The sequence below is a fragment of the Sebastes umbrosus genome, chromosome 12, assembly GCF_015220745.1.
Source record: "Sebastes umbrosus isolate fSebUmb1 chromosome 12, fSebUmb1.pri, whole genome shotgun sequence".
Lineage (NCBI taxonomy): Eukaryota > Metazoa > Chordata > Actinopteri > Perciformes > Sebastidae > Sebastes > Sebastes umbrosus.
The window spans coordinates 16,460,444-16,476,377 of NC_051280.1; the positions used below are offsets into that span (position 1 = coordinate 16,460,444).

A 15,934-nucleotide genomic window follows, 5' to 3' on the forward strand; every position below is an offset into this window, starting at 1 on the left:
TATTCTATTTTATTGTTGTTGTTTTATTAATGACTTATTTTATTGTATTTAAGTTGTAAAATTGTATTCCATTTTATTGTTGTTTTACTAATCACTTATTTTATTGTATTTAAATTGTAAAATTGTATTCTATTTTATTGTTGTTGTTTTATTAATCACTTATTTTATTGTATTTAAATTGTAAAATTGTATTCTATTTTATTGTTGTTGTTTTATTAATCACTAATTTTATTGTATTTAAGTTGTAAAATTGTATTCTATTTTATTGTTATTTTATTAGTCACTTATTTATATTATATTTGAGTTGAATACTTTTATTCTATTTTATTGTTATTTTATTAATCACATATTTTATTGAATTTATTTTTTGTATTTTATTGCTATTTTATTGTATTTAAGTTGAAAATTAAATTCTATCTTATTGTTATTTTACTAGTCCCTTATTTTTATTCTATTTCAGTTGAATATTTTTTTCTATTTTATTGTTATTTTATTAATCACGTATTTTATTGTATTTAAGTAGTAAACTTTTATTCTATTTTATTGCTATTTTATTAATCACTTATTTTATTGTATTTAAGTATTGTATTGTTATTTTATTGACTTGACGTGACTTAAAGTTGGATAGGCTACTTTGCCACTATTCGTGGTTACTATCTTGTTACAAACAAAGGCAACTGTTTGCCATCTTCAAAATAAATGTATACAGATGGTGTATAATGTCAGAGACATTTAATCATCTCTGTGATCAATTTGAGACCAGCTGGATTCGTTATATTGTATGGTGTAACTCATATTTTGTGAAATCTACAATTGAAATAAATAGATTTTTAGTGTTTGGAATAACATCTAACTTGACTGGTCTGATTTTTGCTTCATTTTTGTTTTAATGAATCATTTAACATCTGGCAAAGGGACAATAGTTGGAAATTAGTCTTTTGGCTAACACTAACACATTCACTGTGATATTGATCACTGTGCTTTTTCCCTGTCATAATAATAAAAAAGTAAATTTTTAATTTTGCAAAGGACTCCATGAACCTCACTTATACACCCTCTGAATAATTATTCTAAAATCATGATGTGATTTCTTCTTAGATTTGAGTTCCCAATGCATTTGCTTGCTCCTATTTCCCTCTGTTACAGCTTCAGGATCAATGTGGGCTCATTTAAACTCTGGCAAGTGATAATGATATATATAAAGTTGAAAGTAATTAAGGAAGACAGCAGCCAACATGGTTAATCCCCAGTAGAGCGAGTTGAGATAGTGGTTGCGCAAAGAATGTGTCATCCTGGGTTCAACATTCTTGAGGTCAAAAGGGGTCAATTTGAGAGTTTAGTGTTTTGCGTAGCTGCTTGAAGCTGACAACCAAGTTTATATATTGTTACATTTCCATTTAATTTCTGTTACTTTGTCCTCACTTCTCTATTATCTCTCCATTCCTCTGCACACACAGCACATTACAGGAAGGCGTGCCGGAGCTTTGAAAAGTGAAAGAGAGTCGGGATACACATATCTTGTGTCAGTGTCTGGCAGTCTTTAAAAAAAGTGTGTGGGTGAAGAAAAAAAGTCAGTTTAAGTCTGAACGGTTAACTTGAGTGTGATTTTATCTGATTGTGCTTGTCTGTTATATGAGAAAAGTGGAAAAGACATAAAAATACAGATACAAAAATGACAATGTTTTATGTCTTTACGAATTATGTCATAATAAAGTCTTTATGAGGGAGACTATGCTGACAGACATATTGTGCCCTCTGGTGTTTTAACCCTGAGCTTTAGTCACTGAACACACACAACTACACTACATCACGTAGCAGTGTGAGAACAGAGAGAGAGATAGGAGGAGAGGGAGGAAACCAACGCCCTAACCTGGAATTTGTCATTCAAGCATTACTATCCGCGTCTTTTTCACATTGAAATGTTTTAACAGCACGTATTTGAAAAACGTATCATGACTTGTCCGTGCTTGATAGTTAACAGTATACCTCACACAGTAATTATTTTAACTTTCAAACCTATGATGACTGCCTCATCTATTATAATGACAATTGCTTGAAAGACCAGCGTCAAACGCCATGTACACACCACACCTAAAGAGACACACCCTGCATTTCTTTCCCACTAAGCTCAGGTGGGTTTGCTTTACGTGTTTCCACTCTTAATACACGTCCTGCAAACAAAACACACTGCAAGACTGAGCCTGCAAAATTTTCCAAACTTCAGTCTAAATAACCGCTGTGGTGCCGAGCGAGACGGACTGAACAGTAGGACAGTGAACCTTTCGGTATAATGAGATAGTGAAGAATAATTGGAGGCATGTCATTAACTATAATGACTTCGACAGAAAGGGTTTGGCCTTATTAAAACTTCTTGTGGTGCAATTTCCACAGCATTTGCACTTTTGTTTTCTTTGGCAAGATATGAATCTTCCTGGGAGATTTAAGTGTCACAACGGTCACAACGAGGTGGAGCCTCCCTCTGGCATATCCGCCTCTATGTCTCTATTTCACCTACACTTTCTGTCTGCATTGTCCATTCTGACGTACACAGAGCCTTTTGAGGAGAAAGTAAAAGCTTTGCTGACTGTCTCTTCAGCTCAGGAGTAAATATTTAACTCGATGTTTGCTTTCTGCACTGAAAAACAGTGTGGGCCACTGCCGTACTTCCTGGTTGTGAAGAGGAGATTTGTTACAAAGGGGAATTTGTCACTCATATGTGTCACCCCACACCACACCAAACAGACATCTGGAATATAAATCTAAACAGATACTCGTCTGACGTAAGGAAAACATGATTAATCCAAACAATACAAAGGTAACACCAGGTTTACTCTCTCCCATTATGATTCACAGTGACTGTGAGACCTGCTGACACTCGTAGACACACATATGATATCATTTCCAGACACTGACACTGACATCACTTGCTGAATAAACAAGCCTGACAGCTGGTTTATTAAATTACGTAGATAATTGACATTGTCTCGCTTATTAACGCTGTGATCTGAGTTTCCCCGGAAGCTTGTTAACATACGCACTTTCCACTGCCTCATAGATTCATAGAACAATACCGAAAAAGAGACATGTCCTCAGTGCTGCTTTACGGGAACACTGATAGGACCAAGGTCTCACATTAACTAAATAAAGAGGAATTTGGCAAAAAAAAAAAGAAAAAGAGGGTGCATTAGCCGGGAATTTATAAATACTGAGGTCATGACATGAGTCCAGAAACCCCAGCCTTTAAGAAATGTTTGACTTGACCAACAAAGTCTTTTCTGATCTTTTTTTTTTTTCATGTTTTTATTATGACTATCTGAATACTGTTTCAAAGGTGTGTCATCCTGGTGAAGAATACTTTATTTTAATCTATATACTGTATATGAAGCGACTCAATATAAAAGAAAATACCAGAATCAGCCTTAAATTGCCCAACAATTTGGAAGAATACATTTGTAATTGTAGAATGTAAACTCTTTCTCAGTCCATTAAACCCTCCCAAATCCCCTAAAATATTAGGACCATGGCCTTATGGGAAACAACTCAACATCAGAGGCTGTTTCTCAATAATTTGGAGCTAAAAAACCTTTGTGTTAACCGCCTTTTCTTCTATAATATTTGCTTATCTGCTGATATATTAACTGTAGTGTGTGTGTATCTTTGTGTGGTTGTGCACAGTCCACACTACGTGTACACTGCCCATGAATTTATTGTTTTGCTAAGTTGATCTTAACCCCTAAGTAATAAATCAAACTAGTTCACTAGTCTATCTCTTGGACTTTGAAGCCAAAGTGCACTAAAAGGATATTCATGTATGTTTACATTGTCTGTGGGAGGATACGCTTTTTTAAAATCACAATACGTTATGATACAGTCTAAATCTATAAATCTTATATTAATACAGTGTTATCTGAAAAGGAAATGTATAGTTGCCTTTTCACAGCAGATCAGATTTCACTGCAGAGTGAAAGCTCAGACACACCTCTGGAATTTTTTTTTGTTCAGTTTTACAACTCATGTGTAACCAGCCGGTTTATGAGACACAGTCAGACAGACAAATGCACATTTGAGCTCACTCATAGCAACGCCTGGGGTGAGTCCTGGACACACCTGAATTAGTTGCTAGGGAGGGACAAGCAGGTTTGAATGATAACAAACACACAGTGAGATAGTGAGACGGTACAACGGTCGACTGGTTTCTGTTGGCCTGCAGCCATGCCATATTTACTCCACACACTGCAACAGAAAGCATTGTCTGAATGACAGATTTGTAAAGGATTCAGAATAAATAGGTCCGGTCATCAATGTTTTTTTTTTTTAATTGTTACCTTCCAGACAATAGAACAGCGAGCAAAAGAAGAAAAGTGATTTATAATTCATTAGCTGCTGCACAGCACAATGAAAGGTAAATTAATTCTTATATAATTAACAGCTTCATTTAACACATAATATATCCTATCCTTAATTTTGTGAAAATATGAAACATGCTTTCAACAGTAAACGAAAATTAAACTTGACAAATTACAGAAAAAAAAATACAAAACAGATTATGTTGCATGATTGTTACCAGATAAAAGAAATAGGCTGCAAATGCTGCAGTGACAAGAAAGCAGTGCTGTTGCTCCAATCTGCCTGCAGGGGTCGTCAGTGTGTAACAAGACACAGCACGACACTGCAGGACTTTCAGGGGCCCACATCCTAACATGTTTGCTATGCACGCAGCAATAATAATAATAATAATAATAATAATAATAATAATAATAACAATAATAATAATAATAATAATAATAATAATAATATAATAATAATAATAATAATAATAATAATAATAATATAATAATAATAATAATAATACAAATAATAATAATAATAATAATAATAATTCACATGTATGTCAAATGTCACATGAATGAGTCACAATTGTGGGGTATAAAATAATCATTAAAAAAAAGAAGAATTGCAGTTTAAACTACTAAAACCCCCCCCCAAAAAATAACATCTTCACTGCAGATCTTTGAGAAACTGATATAAATTAGATGTGCATGATTCAACACTTTGTGTGAACAAAAAAAAGTATGTAATATCACATCATGGCCAGGAGGGTGAAGCATTGCTGAACACATGTTTTGTGTATGAAGTAGGTGTCTGCTCATCACATGGTCAGATAAATATAGGCAATCAAGCTAGTGGGTGTAAATCCAACCTGACTAAATATCGTTCTGTTTGTCCCATGAGGCTTCCTTAAATCATTCACAATGAGTATTACAACACAAAATACCCATATTCATAATTCAATACATCTGTGTTCAGGTCAAATTACAGCGATAATCATAAAAAAAATAATTAATGTGTGACGATAATTAAGTTTAAAGTTTAGTTCTGCGACCAAATGTCTTATTGTATTCACAATAATATATTAATTTTAATTATATTTCTTGCAAAAAAAGTGGTGGAATTTCAGTAAAATGAGGGCAAGATATTGTTAAATAATAAGATAATTAATAATCGTATTTAATACTGATCAAATCGAATTTGTTAATTGAAATGTGCAAAACAGCATCTGATGTGTTGCCATAAATAAATAAACAATATTGGACCCCCTTTCTATTAGGGCACACTTTATAAAGGATTTATAAGTTATGGCTTTATTGATAGGTAGTACATAATTTATTAATGCTTTATAGATTAATAAGGAAAAGCTTTGGGTTGCCAGGTTGTGATAAAATCAGTTGGCAGGTGTTTGTCCATCTCCAGCATAACTTGTCTTTTTAGTTCTTCAGTTCATTATCAAGACCTCTCGATGTTTAGTTCAACCACTCAGCTGCTGGAGATCATCTGGAACAAAATGCATTTATTAACCACCAATTCTTATTTACAACTCCAGACTTGATAAATTATTATAGTAGAAGAACCTCATTATTAATGACTTACTAACCTTTATATCAGACCTGTTGGCTCATTATAAACTAAGTAATTGATTAGATTTTCCACCAGAGATTGAAGAAGGATCTTTTACTTAAAGGGACTGTTTGTAACTTCTTACATGTATAAACTGGGTTGGTGTCCCATGCGCGCTCGCGTGTGGCTACGCTGTTCCAACACAAACTACACGGAAGCACCAAAACCGCAAAGTTATATCTAGTGAAGCCCGTCTTGCAAAACAGTGTCAACTCTTCCTGGTCCTACCCCCGACCGCGGCCAGATGACACAGAGGAGCTTTGGTCTCCAGAGCCGGAGTCGATGCTGCTCTGCTCCTCTGCCTGCCTGCTTGCCTTCACTCACACAACGCGCTCGTTCTCACTCGCTCCACCTCTCACGTGCATGCGCGCACACTACACAATGCAGAAAACGGGAGTCTGAAGCAGGACAACACAGGATCAGCATTGATTCATGGAGAGACCGTCGTCTGGTCAGCTAACATTACTGCCAAGCAGGTGAAATATAGAGTGATATTGTGGTTTTAGCTGACGTGTGTCGCCTCACTGTTTTGACCGATGCTCGTTCATGTCTATGTAGAGTGAGCACAAGCGCGAGCGCGAGCAACAGGATGTTGACTTTCGTTGACTTAACGGCCACAGTCATCGCTGTTAACAAGCAATTTCTGATTCTTACATAGAGTCCCTTTAAAGGAACAGTGTGTAGCATTTAGGGCGACCTATTGGCAGAAATATAATATAATATTAATAGGTATGTTTTCATTGGTGTATAATCACTTGAAAATAAGAGTCGTTTATTTTTACATAGGGAGCAGGTCTTCTTCACGGCCACCATGTTTAGTAGTCCAGAACGAATAAACCAAACACTGGCTCTAGATAGGGACTTTTGTATTTTCAAATTTTGTGTGTCGGCCAAGGTAGATCTCCTACACGCTCTTACACGCCTCACCGCTAGATGCCACCAGGTCCTACACACTGCACCTTTAAGTAAATGTAGTAACACCCAACACGTTCTCATCCCAACTTGTCACCCACCGCCACTTTTTCACACCCCTTGGGTTCACTTTATTTTTGACATCAAAACCGCTATAGTAACCCTTTGCGTCACTTTAGGATTAGGCAACAAAACCACTATAGTTAGGTTTAGGAAAGAAATACATGGTTGGGCTTAATACTACTACGTTTGTAGATTGAAAATGAACGAACAGCTGATTGGAAAATGAAAGAGAAACTTACTGCACAGGAATTCATGAGACATGAACAGCTGTCTCCTGGATGAAAGCCTTGTGTTTGTTGCTCAAAAGCCTCTGTATTTAAGGTCCTGGGAATGAGAATAGGGCTGTAATACCACAGTGTTCCACAAGTCCTGAATTCAAAAGTAAAAGTAAAAAAGTATTAGAGTGAAAATATACTAAAAAACAAAAGTAAAAGTACTCATTATGCTGAATAGCCCATTTCAGAATCACATATATATTACTGGATTATAATTATTGATGCCCTAGTACATCACTATAATGTTGCAGTTGGTAAAGGTGGAGCTAATTTTAATGATTGCTGGGTAGCTTAACCTTTAATATAATATCATAATTTATTAGTTGATTTATATTTTGTATTAATAATCTGAATATGCAAAGTAGCTAGTAAGTAAAGCTTTAAAATAAATGTAGTGAAGTACAAAGCGCAACATTTGCCTCCAAAATGTAGTGGAATAGAAATACAAAGTAGCATAAAATGGAAATACACAAGTACAAGTACCTCAAAATTGTACTTGAGTATATGCACTTAGTTACATGACACCGCTGCCACCAGACTAAAGAATCATAAGGAAGTAGGAATGACTAATGTTGACTCTGACTCTCATCAGTCGCCTTCACCAAACAATCTAAAACCTAGAACACAATAAAGCATGCAATCTACGACGAGACAAATGATTGATTTGCTTTTATCTCTCTCAATCATTCAAACTATGGATGAAAAGCCAAAATACAATGTTGATACTCTGTCAAAACCATACCCCTTTAAATACTGCTTCCACACTGTACATACATTATTGTCCCTAAACAACCGACATAAGTCATTGTCTCCTGTATCAGAGACTTCTGCTCACATCTGTGATTACAAGTTATATGAAGAGTAATAATCTTTTTTTATTATCCACTTCTGCTGGCCGCTAAAGTAGAAGTGTTATGTTTTTATTGTCTGCTACAGAGCTGGGTAGGGACAGAGCTAGTTCCTCTTCCTTCTCCTCCTCCTCCTCCTCCTCCTACCCCCCGTGGATAGGACATCTGTGCATTTAAAATCTTTGCATTTATATAGGCTATATATATTTATTCATTACTTATCTATCTTCCAGCTACAATATTTGGGGCGATGTCACATAAGAGAACCCAAAATAATGTGACCTTTTTTTTTGCAAAATGTTTGTAATTCTTATTATCTAATAAAGAAATAAGAACAACGGTTGCTATGGGCTGGTTTTGATTTTATTCTGTTATTAAATAATAAACACATAACATGGTTGCAAAACACACTTTAATGTGCTACTCTATCAAAAAGTAAACACAACTACAAGCTAAGTATTCTTTTCTTTAGGCCTATAAGGCAAGAATACTTAATTATACTTTTCTTAAGTATATATCGATCAAAAGATTAAGTACAAGTATGTCTATAGGCCAGGTATACTTAGACTTTTCTGTATACTTGTCAGTATAAGCCAGGTATACTAAGACTTTTCTGTATACTTGTCAGTATGAGCCAAGTATACTTGGACTTTCCTGTATACTTGTCAGTATGAGCCAAGTATACTTAGACTTTTCTGTATACTTGTCAGTATAAGCCAAGTATACTTAAACGTTTCTGTATACTTATCAGTACGAGCCAAGTATACTTAGACTTTCCTGTATACTTGTCAGCATAAGCCAAGTATACTTAGACTTTTCTGTATACTTGTCAGTATAAGCCAGGTATACTAAGACTTTTCTGTATACTTGTCAGTATGAGCCAAGTATACTTAGACTTTTCTGTATACTTGTCAGTATAAGCCAAGTATACTTAAACGTTTCTGTATACTTATCAGTACGAGCCAAGTATACTTAGACTTTCCTGTATACTTGTCAGCATAAGCCAAGTATACTTAGACTTTTCTGTATACTTGTCAGTATAAGCCAGGTATACTTAGACTTTTCTGTATACTTGTCAGTATGAGCCAAGTATACTTGGACTTTCCTGTATACTTGTCAGTATAAGCCAAGTATACTTAAACGTTTCTGTATACTTATCAGTATAAGCCAAGTATACTTAGACTTTTCTGTACACTTATCAGTACGAGCCAAGTATACTTAGACTTTCCTGTATACTTGTCAGCATAAGCCAAGTATACTTAGACTTTTCTGTATACTTGTCAGTATAAGCCAGGTATACTTAGACTTTTCTGTATACTTGTCAGTATGAGCCAAGTATACTTGGACTTTCCTGTATACTTGTCAGTATAAGCCAAGTATACTTAAACGTTTCTGTATACTTATCAGTATAAGCCAAGTATACTTAGACTTTTCTGTACACTTATCAGTACGAGCCAAGTATACTTAGACTTTCCTGTATACTTGTCAGCATAAGCCAAGTATACTTATACTTTTCTATATACTTGTCAGTATGAGCTAAGTACACTTATGTATACTTTAGTTGAGTATACCTCTAATAAGTATATAAAAAGTAAACTGAAAGTAGCCTATATACTCTCTTATCTGAAGGTTAAAAGAAAATAACACACTTGAATCAACTTCTTTTTGGTAAGGGACAGCCTATACTATGAGAACACAGTGTGTTCATGTATACAAATATACAAACAAAGGTACTAATACTACTGGTGTCTTTTTACTGAAAAAAAAAAAAATTAATTGTTATAAGGAACTTTTAATTTTCAGCAGCCATGTATTCTTTTCTGTAGGCCTATAAGGCAAGAATACTTAATTATACTTTTCATTTCGATCAAAAGATTAAGTACAAGTAGGTCTATAAACCAGGTATACTTAGACTTTTTTGTATAAGCCAAGTATACTTAGACTTTTCTGTACACTTATCAGTATGAGCCAAGTATACTTAGACTTTCCTGTATACTTGTCAGTATGAGCTAAGTACACTTATGTATACTTTAGTTGAGTATACCTCTGATACATAAAAAGTAAACTGAAAGTAGCCTATTCTCTAATTTTAAGGTTAAACAAAAATAACACACTTGAATAAACTTGTTTTTGGTAAGGGGACAGTCTATACTATGAGAACACAGTGTGTTCATTTATACAAATATACAAACAAAAGTACTACTACTACTACTGGTGTCTTTTTAACGGAAAAAAACAATTTGTTATAAGGAACTGTTAATTTCCTAGCTCTACAGCTGCACAGAGAATGAGCATTTTCCTTCCAAAGTGGTTCCCAGTGTTAACAAGTGGCCATGTTGGGGTAGAGTCAACAACAGCACTGTGATGAGCCTTTATGGGCAGGTGTGTTACCTGTGGCTCCCTCAGGAAGCACTTCCTTCCTATAGCTGCCACAGCTGACCGACAACAGAGACACACACCGATGATGAATGAGACGAAATGGAAATGATCATGAAATAGTATTCCTCGTCGTTTTTTTCATTTAATTCACTGCCTTTTGTGTCAGTCAGTCATAACCCGCAAAGGGGTTTAGGTTGGCAGACGGAGGGCAAGTGCTTCCTGATAATAAAGAGGTGCGTCTTATTTCCATTCCAGTGATTGACTGCGCACGGCTTTCACCGGCGGAGCTGGGGGCATTGACGCATTGTGGAGTCGACAAGGGGGGTTAGTAGCAGCAGCAGCTCTGCAAAACCACACCGGCTTTGCATTACACGACAGGAACCGCGATGGCCGTGGTGCAGCTCGACACGGACGACCATCAACCGGAGAACGGCTTCGTGTCCCCAGAAACCACGTCGGCCAACCTGCTGACACGCATCGACGGCTCCGTGCTGCCGTTTCTCGGGGGATTCGGGAAGTACCAGAAACAGCTGATCGTGCTGACATGGATCCCGGCGTTATTCATCGGATTCAGCCAGTACTCGGACAATTTCCTCCTGGCCCAGCCGAACAACACCTGCATCCAGCCTCTGGCAAACCTGACTAATCAGACTGCTCCTGCTGCGAGCCATTCCTCGCTGTTAAACGGTCCCCAAAACAGCAGCAGCAGCAGCGGAGGCGCACGATCAGCTTACAATGGAAGTTCCACCGGCAACAGCCACAATGACACCAGCAGGAACTACATGCAGTGTCAGTGCAAAGAGTGGACATTTGAGCTGCACTCAGGACTTGTGCAGAACGTGGTTACCAAGGTAAGAGAGGGTGCACATCATTTCCATCATGTTATTATTATTATGCATGTGTGATACCCTATCCGCCCTAATCCTATTATAGGATCGATTTAGTAAGAGGGAGAAATTGTGGCACTTATCAACACCCAAGCAGCAGCAGTCATGTTTTGTTTGTTTTTTAAACAATATTTTGTATTGAATTTTACATATAAACATATATATACACATACAGACAGACTAACACTATTAATAATTCTATTATACAATGAAATGTTTAGTCAGAATTTCAAAGAAAGAGAGACACCATGCATTTCACATATCTAACAAAGAATACAAAAAAATAAAAGATAAGACAAATAGAATAAATAAATCAGCAGCATGTCATGTTAATGAAAAATTATGTATGACAGCTTCTCGCCTCCATTAGTGCATCCAAAAAAAAAGGAGTGCATTTCTCCACAGTGGGCTGTCTAGCACTGAGTCATTTCTGTTCTGTAGAGATTCACAGATTTGGCTCACCTCAAAAGTGTTGTATATGTGAGGGCATGCACCTTATTGCTGACAGTCAGTGAGTCATACCTAACAGCTGACACAAAGTGTGACCTATCAAGAGAGATGCCACCATTCGCACATTGGCACACAACTGCTGGTGGAATTTGCCGGTGTGCCGTAATGGACATAATAGACATGGAGCCTTTTGATTTGGAGCAAAGGTCATTAGTGCGCTCTCTAGAATAATGCAACCATCCCTGGCCAAACATCACCTGTGCTCCCAATCTGCTGCCTTAACCAAACACCAGTGATATGTTCATTCTGGGCACTTTTTAGTGTGTCTCTGATGTCTTTACCTCCTATCACACATCACCATTGTGTTGCAGATATTCCTATCTGCACAGGCCCAGGCTGAGGAGACAGCATAGGCCTGCAGTCATCATAGTTAGTCTGCCAGCTTGAGGAGGAAGGGTTTTTCTCTCTCTCATTACGCACATCAGCTCTTCTCACATTGTGGATGCGTCTTGCTTATATCAAGATATCAAGTTTTATTTTTGAAAAGCATGAAACTAGATCCAGAGGGCTCTCTGAGTAAACTTGACATCAATATTGACGGGATAATGTGATTAAATCGGCAGAGAAAAGACTCTTATCACAGAGGAGTAGATAATTAAGACTTCAGAAAGAGAAAGAATTAGGGCTGTCAATAGATTAAAATCGTTAATTGCAATTAATCACTTGATTGTCCATAGTTAATTGCGATAAATCGCACATTTTCTGTCTGTTCAAAATGTATCTTAAAGGGAGATTTGTTAAGTATTTGATACTCTTATCAACATGGGAGTGGGCAAATATGCTGCTTTATGCAAATGTATGTATATATTTATTATTGTAAATCAATTAACAACACAAAATGATGACAAATATTGTCCAGAAAACCTCACAGGTACATTTAGCATAAAAAATATGCTCAAATCAGGCAACATTAGCTGTTAGTGTGCCGACTTGACTATGACTTGCCCCAAACTGCATGTGATTATCATAACGTGGGCATGTCTGTAAAGGGGAGACTCGTGAGTACCCAAAGAACCCATTTTCATTCACATATCTTGAGGTCAGAGGTCAAGGGACCTCTTTGATAATGGCCATGCCAGTTGTTCCTCGCCAAAATTGAGTGTAACTTTGGAACGTTATTTAGCCTCCTTCACGACAAGCAGCACTGTAGTGTGACATGGTTGATACCAATGGATTCCTTAGGCTTTGTAGTATCATATGATGCCAGGATCTTCACTCTAGCTTTAAAACTGGGCTCGCTACAACTGAAAAATTGCAAAGTACCTTAAAGAAATTAGTGCCGTTGAAACTAATTTGCGTTATTATCGCGTTAACTTTGACAGCCCTAGAAGGAATAAATAGATATTAATGTTCAACACTCGCTTTTGTTGAGAAAAAGTCTAAAATGTTGATGCACGCCCTTGTAGAGAACAGTAAATTGCATTTTAATCTGCACCTCTGAAGAGTTTGGCATGCATATCATAATCAAAACGCTTATCAGGAAGAGTTAGATCTGGAGCCGGGCTTTGAAGCGTCTCTGTGCTGTAGGAGGGGGTTGTGGCACCAGTGTGATGCCAACAGCCCATCTGCTTATCACTGATAATGTCCCCGTTTAAATAAAGCAAATAAAATTCAACTGTGGCATTTCAATTCAGCCATAAGGGAGCCGGGGGGACTGTTTAAGTCTTGATTTCATTTACTGTCCGCAGGGTCATTTAGGGGGGTGGGGTTGCATGAGCTAAAGCCAGGATGATAAACTGTTTTTATGGATAGAAAATACTCCCAACCAGCTGAATATGAAGTCATATGTAAGGGGAATCGATTGGGTGGAACCATATTACTAGCAATCAAAAAATGTCAGTACTCTCATGGGTAAAAGAAGTTTCCGTTATATGAAGGATTTTGTACAAAAAACACCACCGGCTCTCCCCTCATGCTGGTGTTAACCTGTAGATACGAACATTTGTGTTGCCGTTGCACGCATACGGAGAATGTCATGTTGACACTACCACCACTGCAGATCAGTGACGGGCCTGAGCAGTTGGTGAAAGTGTCTCGTCTTCCCTGACCCATGCCGTCCTGACAAAGTCACTGTCAGGAGAAATTGAATCAGACGGCATGAGGACGAATCTTTGGTTTCGTCTCTTTCGACAACCCGTCCCTCACTCTTCCAAGGCCCCCTTTATCTCCACCACCAGCAGTAGAAACACAGAAACTAGGATGTGACACTACAGCAGCAGGAAATGATGACTTGGCATTTCTCCCTGTGTTTGGATTGCATAGGAATAACTGCACATGACTGGGTTCAGCTATCTGTGACACTCGATCCCCAAAAAGAAAGAGCAGCAGGGTGCCAACACAGACGTAATGGCTGCGGTAGTGTCTCTGTCAACATGTACCAACCCATTCTAACCCCATGTTATACCTTCATATCGCATGAGGAAAACATGCAAATACATGTAGATGTATTTGTGCCACATAGGTTTCAGTAGCACTTTTCTACTTTTTCTCAGCGTGTCACAGAAAGACGGCTTTGATGGAGGCGGAGGAGGTTGAGGTGGTGATGAAGGATCCAGAGTGGTTAATGTGGAGACCCATACTAATTGAGTCAAAGCTCTCCTCGGGGTACGTCTTAATTGGACTGAGCCTTAGAAATGAGAATGTATCATTACTCAGAGACAGATAGAGTCTCTCTGCAGCCTATACTACTCAGCTCCCATTCAGCTGCACAAATAGTGGCCTGAGAACCGCTTCGAAGCAAAGATTAACCTCTACGCTGATTCCCTGTGAAAGTTTGGTTCTTGTATAGGCTATCAATCAGAGACACTTTCCATTTAGGGATTGGTGATTATTTTAACATCTTCTTTAGAGCTGCAACAATTAAATTGATTAGTTGCCATCTACCAGATTAATTGCCAACTACTTTGATAATCGATTAATCGGTTTGAGTCATTTTTTTAGGAGATAAAAGTCAAAATTCTCTGAATTCCAGCTTCTTAAATGGGAATATTTTCTGGTTTCTTTACTCCTCTCTGATAGTAAACTGAATATCTTTGAGTTGTGGACAAAACAAGACATTTGAGGCTTTGGGAAACTTTTTTTCACCATTTTCTGACATTTTATTCATTAAGCAACTGATCGATTAATTGAGAAAATAATCAACAGATTAATCGACAATGAAAATAATTGTTAGTTGAAGCCCTAATCTAGTTCTTTTGTAAAACTTCACCGTAGAATGGTGATCTGGCTGCTACAAAACTACGACACGGTCGCGCATTTAAGCTATTTTTCATCTTGAACACAGCAATTTGTCTGATGAACAGTCTAAAACCCATAAGATATTCCATTTTAAATCATGATGATAAATCTGAGAAAAGCAGCAAATCCTCATATTTTACAAGCTGGAAACAGCCAGTATCCGTCAGTTTTGCTTAATAAATGACCAAAAGGTTGAATCCATTATCAAAATTGTTGCCAATTAATTATCTGTTGCTTGTTGGAGTTGAAACGATTAGTTGATTTAATCAATTAGTTGATCAACAGTAAAGCCACAGAGTGCAAAACCGTGGTAACGCCATTCACCTCGCTCAGAGGCCATCCTTACCATATCACTACTCTAAGAGCAACGGAAGTCAGACTGCGGCTGCCGGTACCACGGGTTTACACTCTGCGGCTTACGTTACCGCAGTTTCACAAGCGTGTTGGAAAACTACAGTGGCCTTCAGGTAATGTAACAAATGTGAAAGGCTCTCTCTAGAGCCAGTGTTTGGTTTGTGCGTTCTGGGCTACTGTAGAAAACATGGCGGAGCTACTTGGCAGACTCTGTGAAGAGGACCCACTGCCTATGTAGATATGAAGGGTTCAATCTAAGCTAATGAAAACACGATTCCTAGTTTCAGGTGATTACACACTAATTAAGACATAGTTCTGAATATAATATTCCATTTCTGCTAGTAGATCCCCCCAAAATACACGCTGTTCCTTTAATGTAAAAATGCTATATTCTGTAGTTACAGCTTCTAAATTGTGAAGACTTTTCTTTGTCATATGCGACAGTAAACTGAATATCTTTGTTTTTTTAAACCTTTTGGTTGGACAAAACAAGACATTTGAAGATGTTACACTG

The 15,934-nt window shown here is 37.3% G+C and overlaps 1 protein-coding gene and 1 long non-coding RNA gene across 2 annotated transcripts in view; one reads left to right on the forward strand and one right to left on the reverse strand.

Moving 5' to 3' along the window:
- Window positions 1-3,622: 3,622 nt before the first annotated feature.
- Window positions 3,623-10,570, reverse strand: LOC119498832. The gene is made up of 3 exons (XR_005209194.1): window positions 10,445-10,570; window positions 7,170-7,254; window positions 3,623-5,832 (listed from the first exon to the last, which is right to left on the reverse strand). It is a non-coding gene; the product is annotated as an uncharacterized LOC119498832 (long non-coding RNA).
- LOC119498831 (solute carrier family 22 member 23-like) overlaps window positions 10,555-15,934 on the forward strand; it is a 42,464-nt gene continuing 37,084 nt past the window's right edge. Inside the window, exon 1 of the mRNA XM_037787900.1 lies at window positions 10,555-11,283. Coding sequence (XP_037643828.1) covers window positions 10,819-11,283 — 465 coding nt within the window. The 5' untranslated portion in view covers window positions 10,555-10,818. The remainder of the gene's footprint in view (window positions 11,284-15,934) is intronic.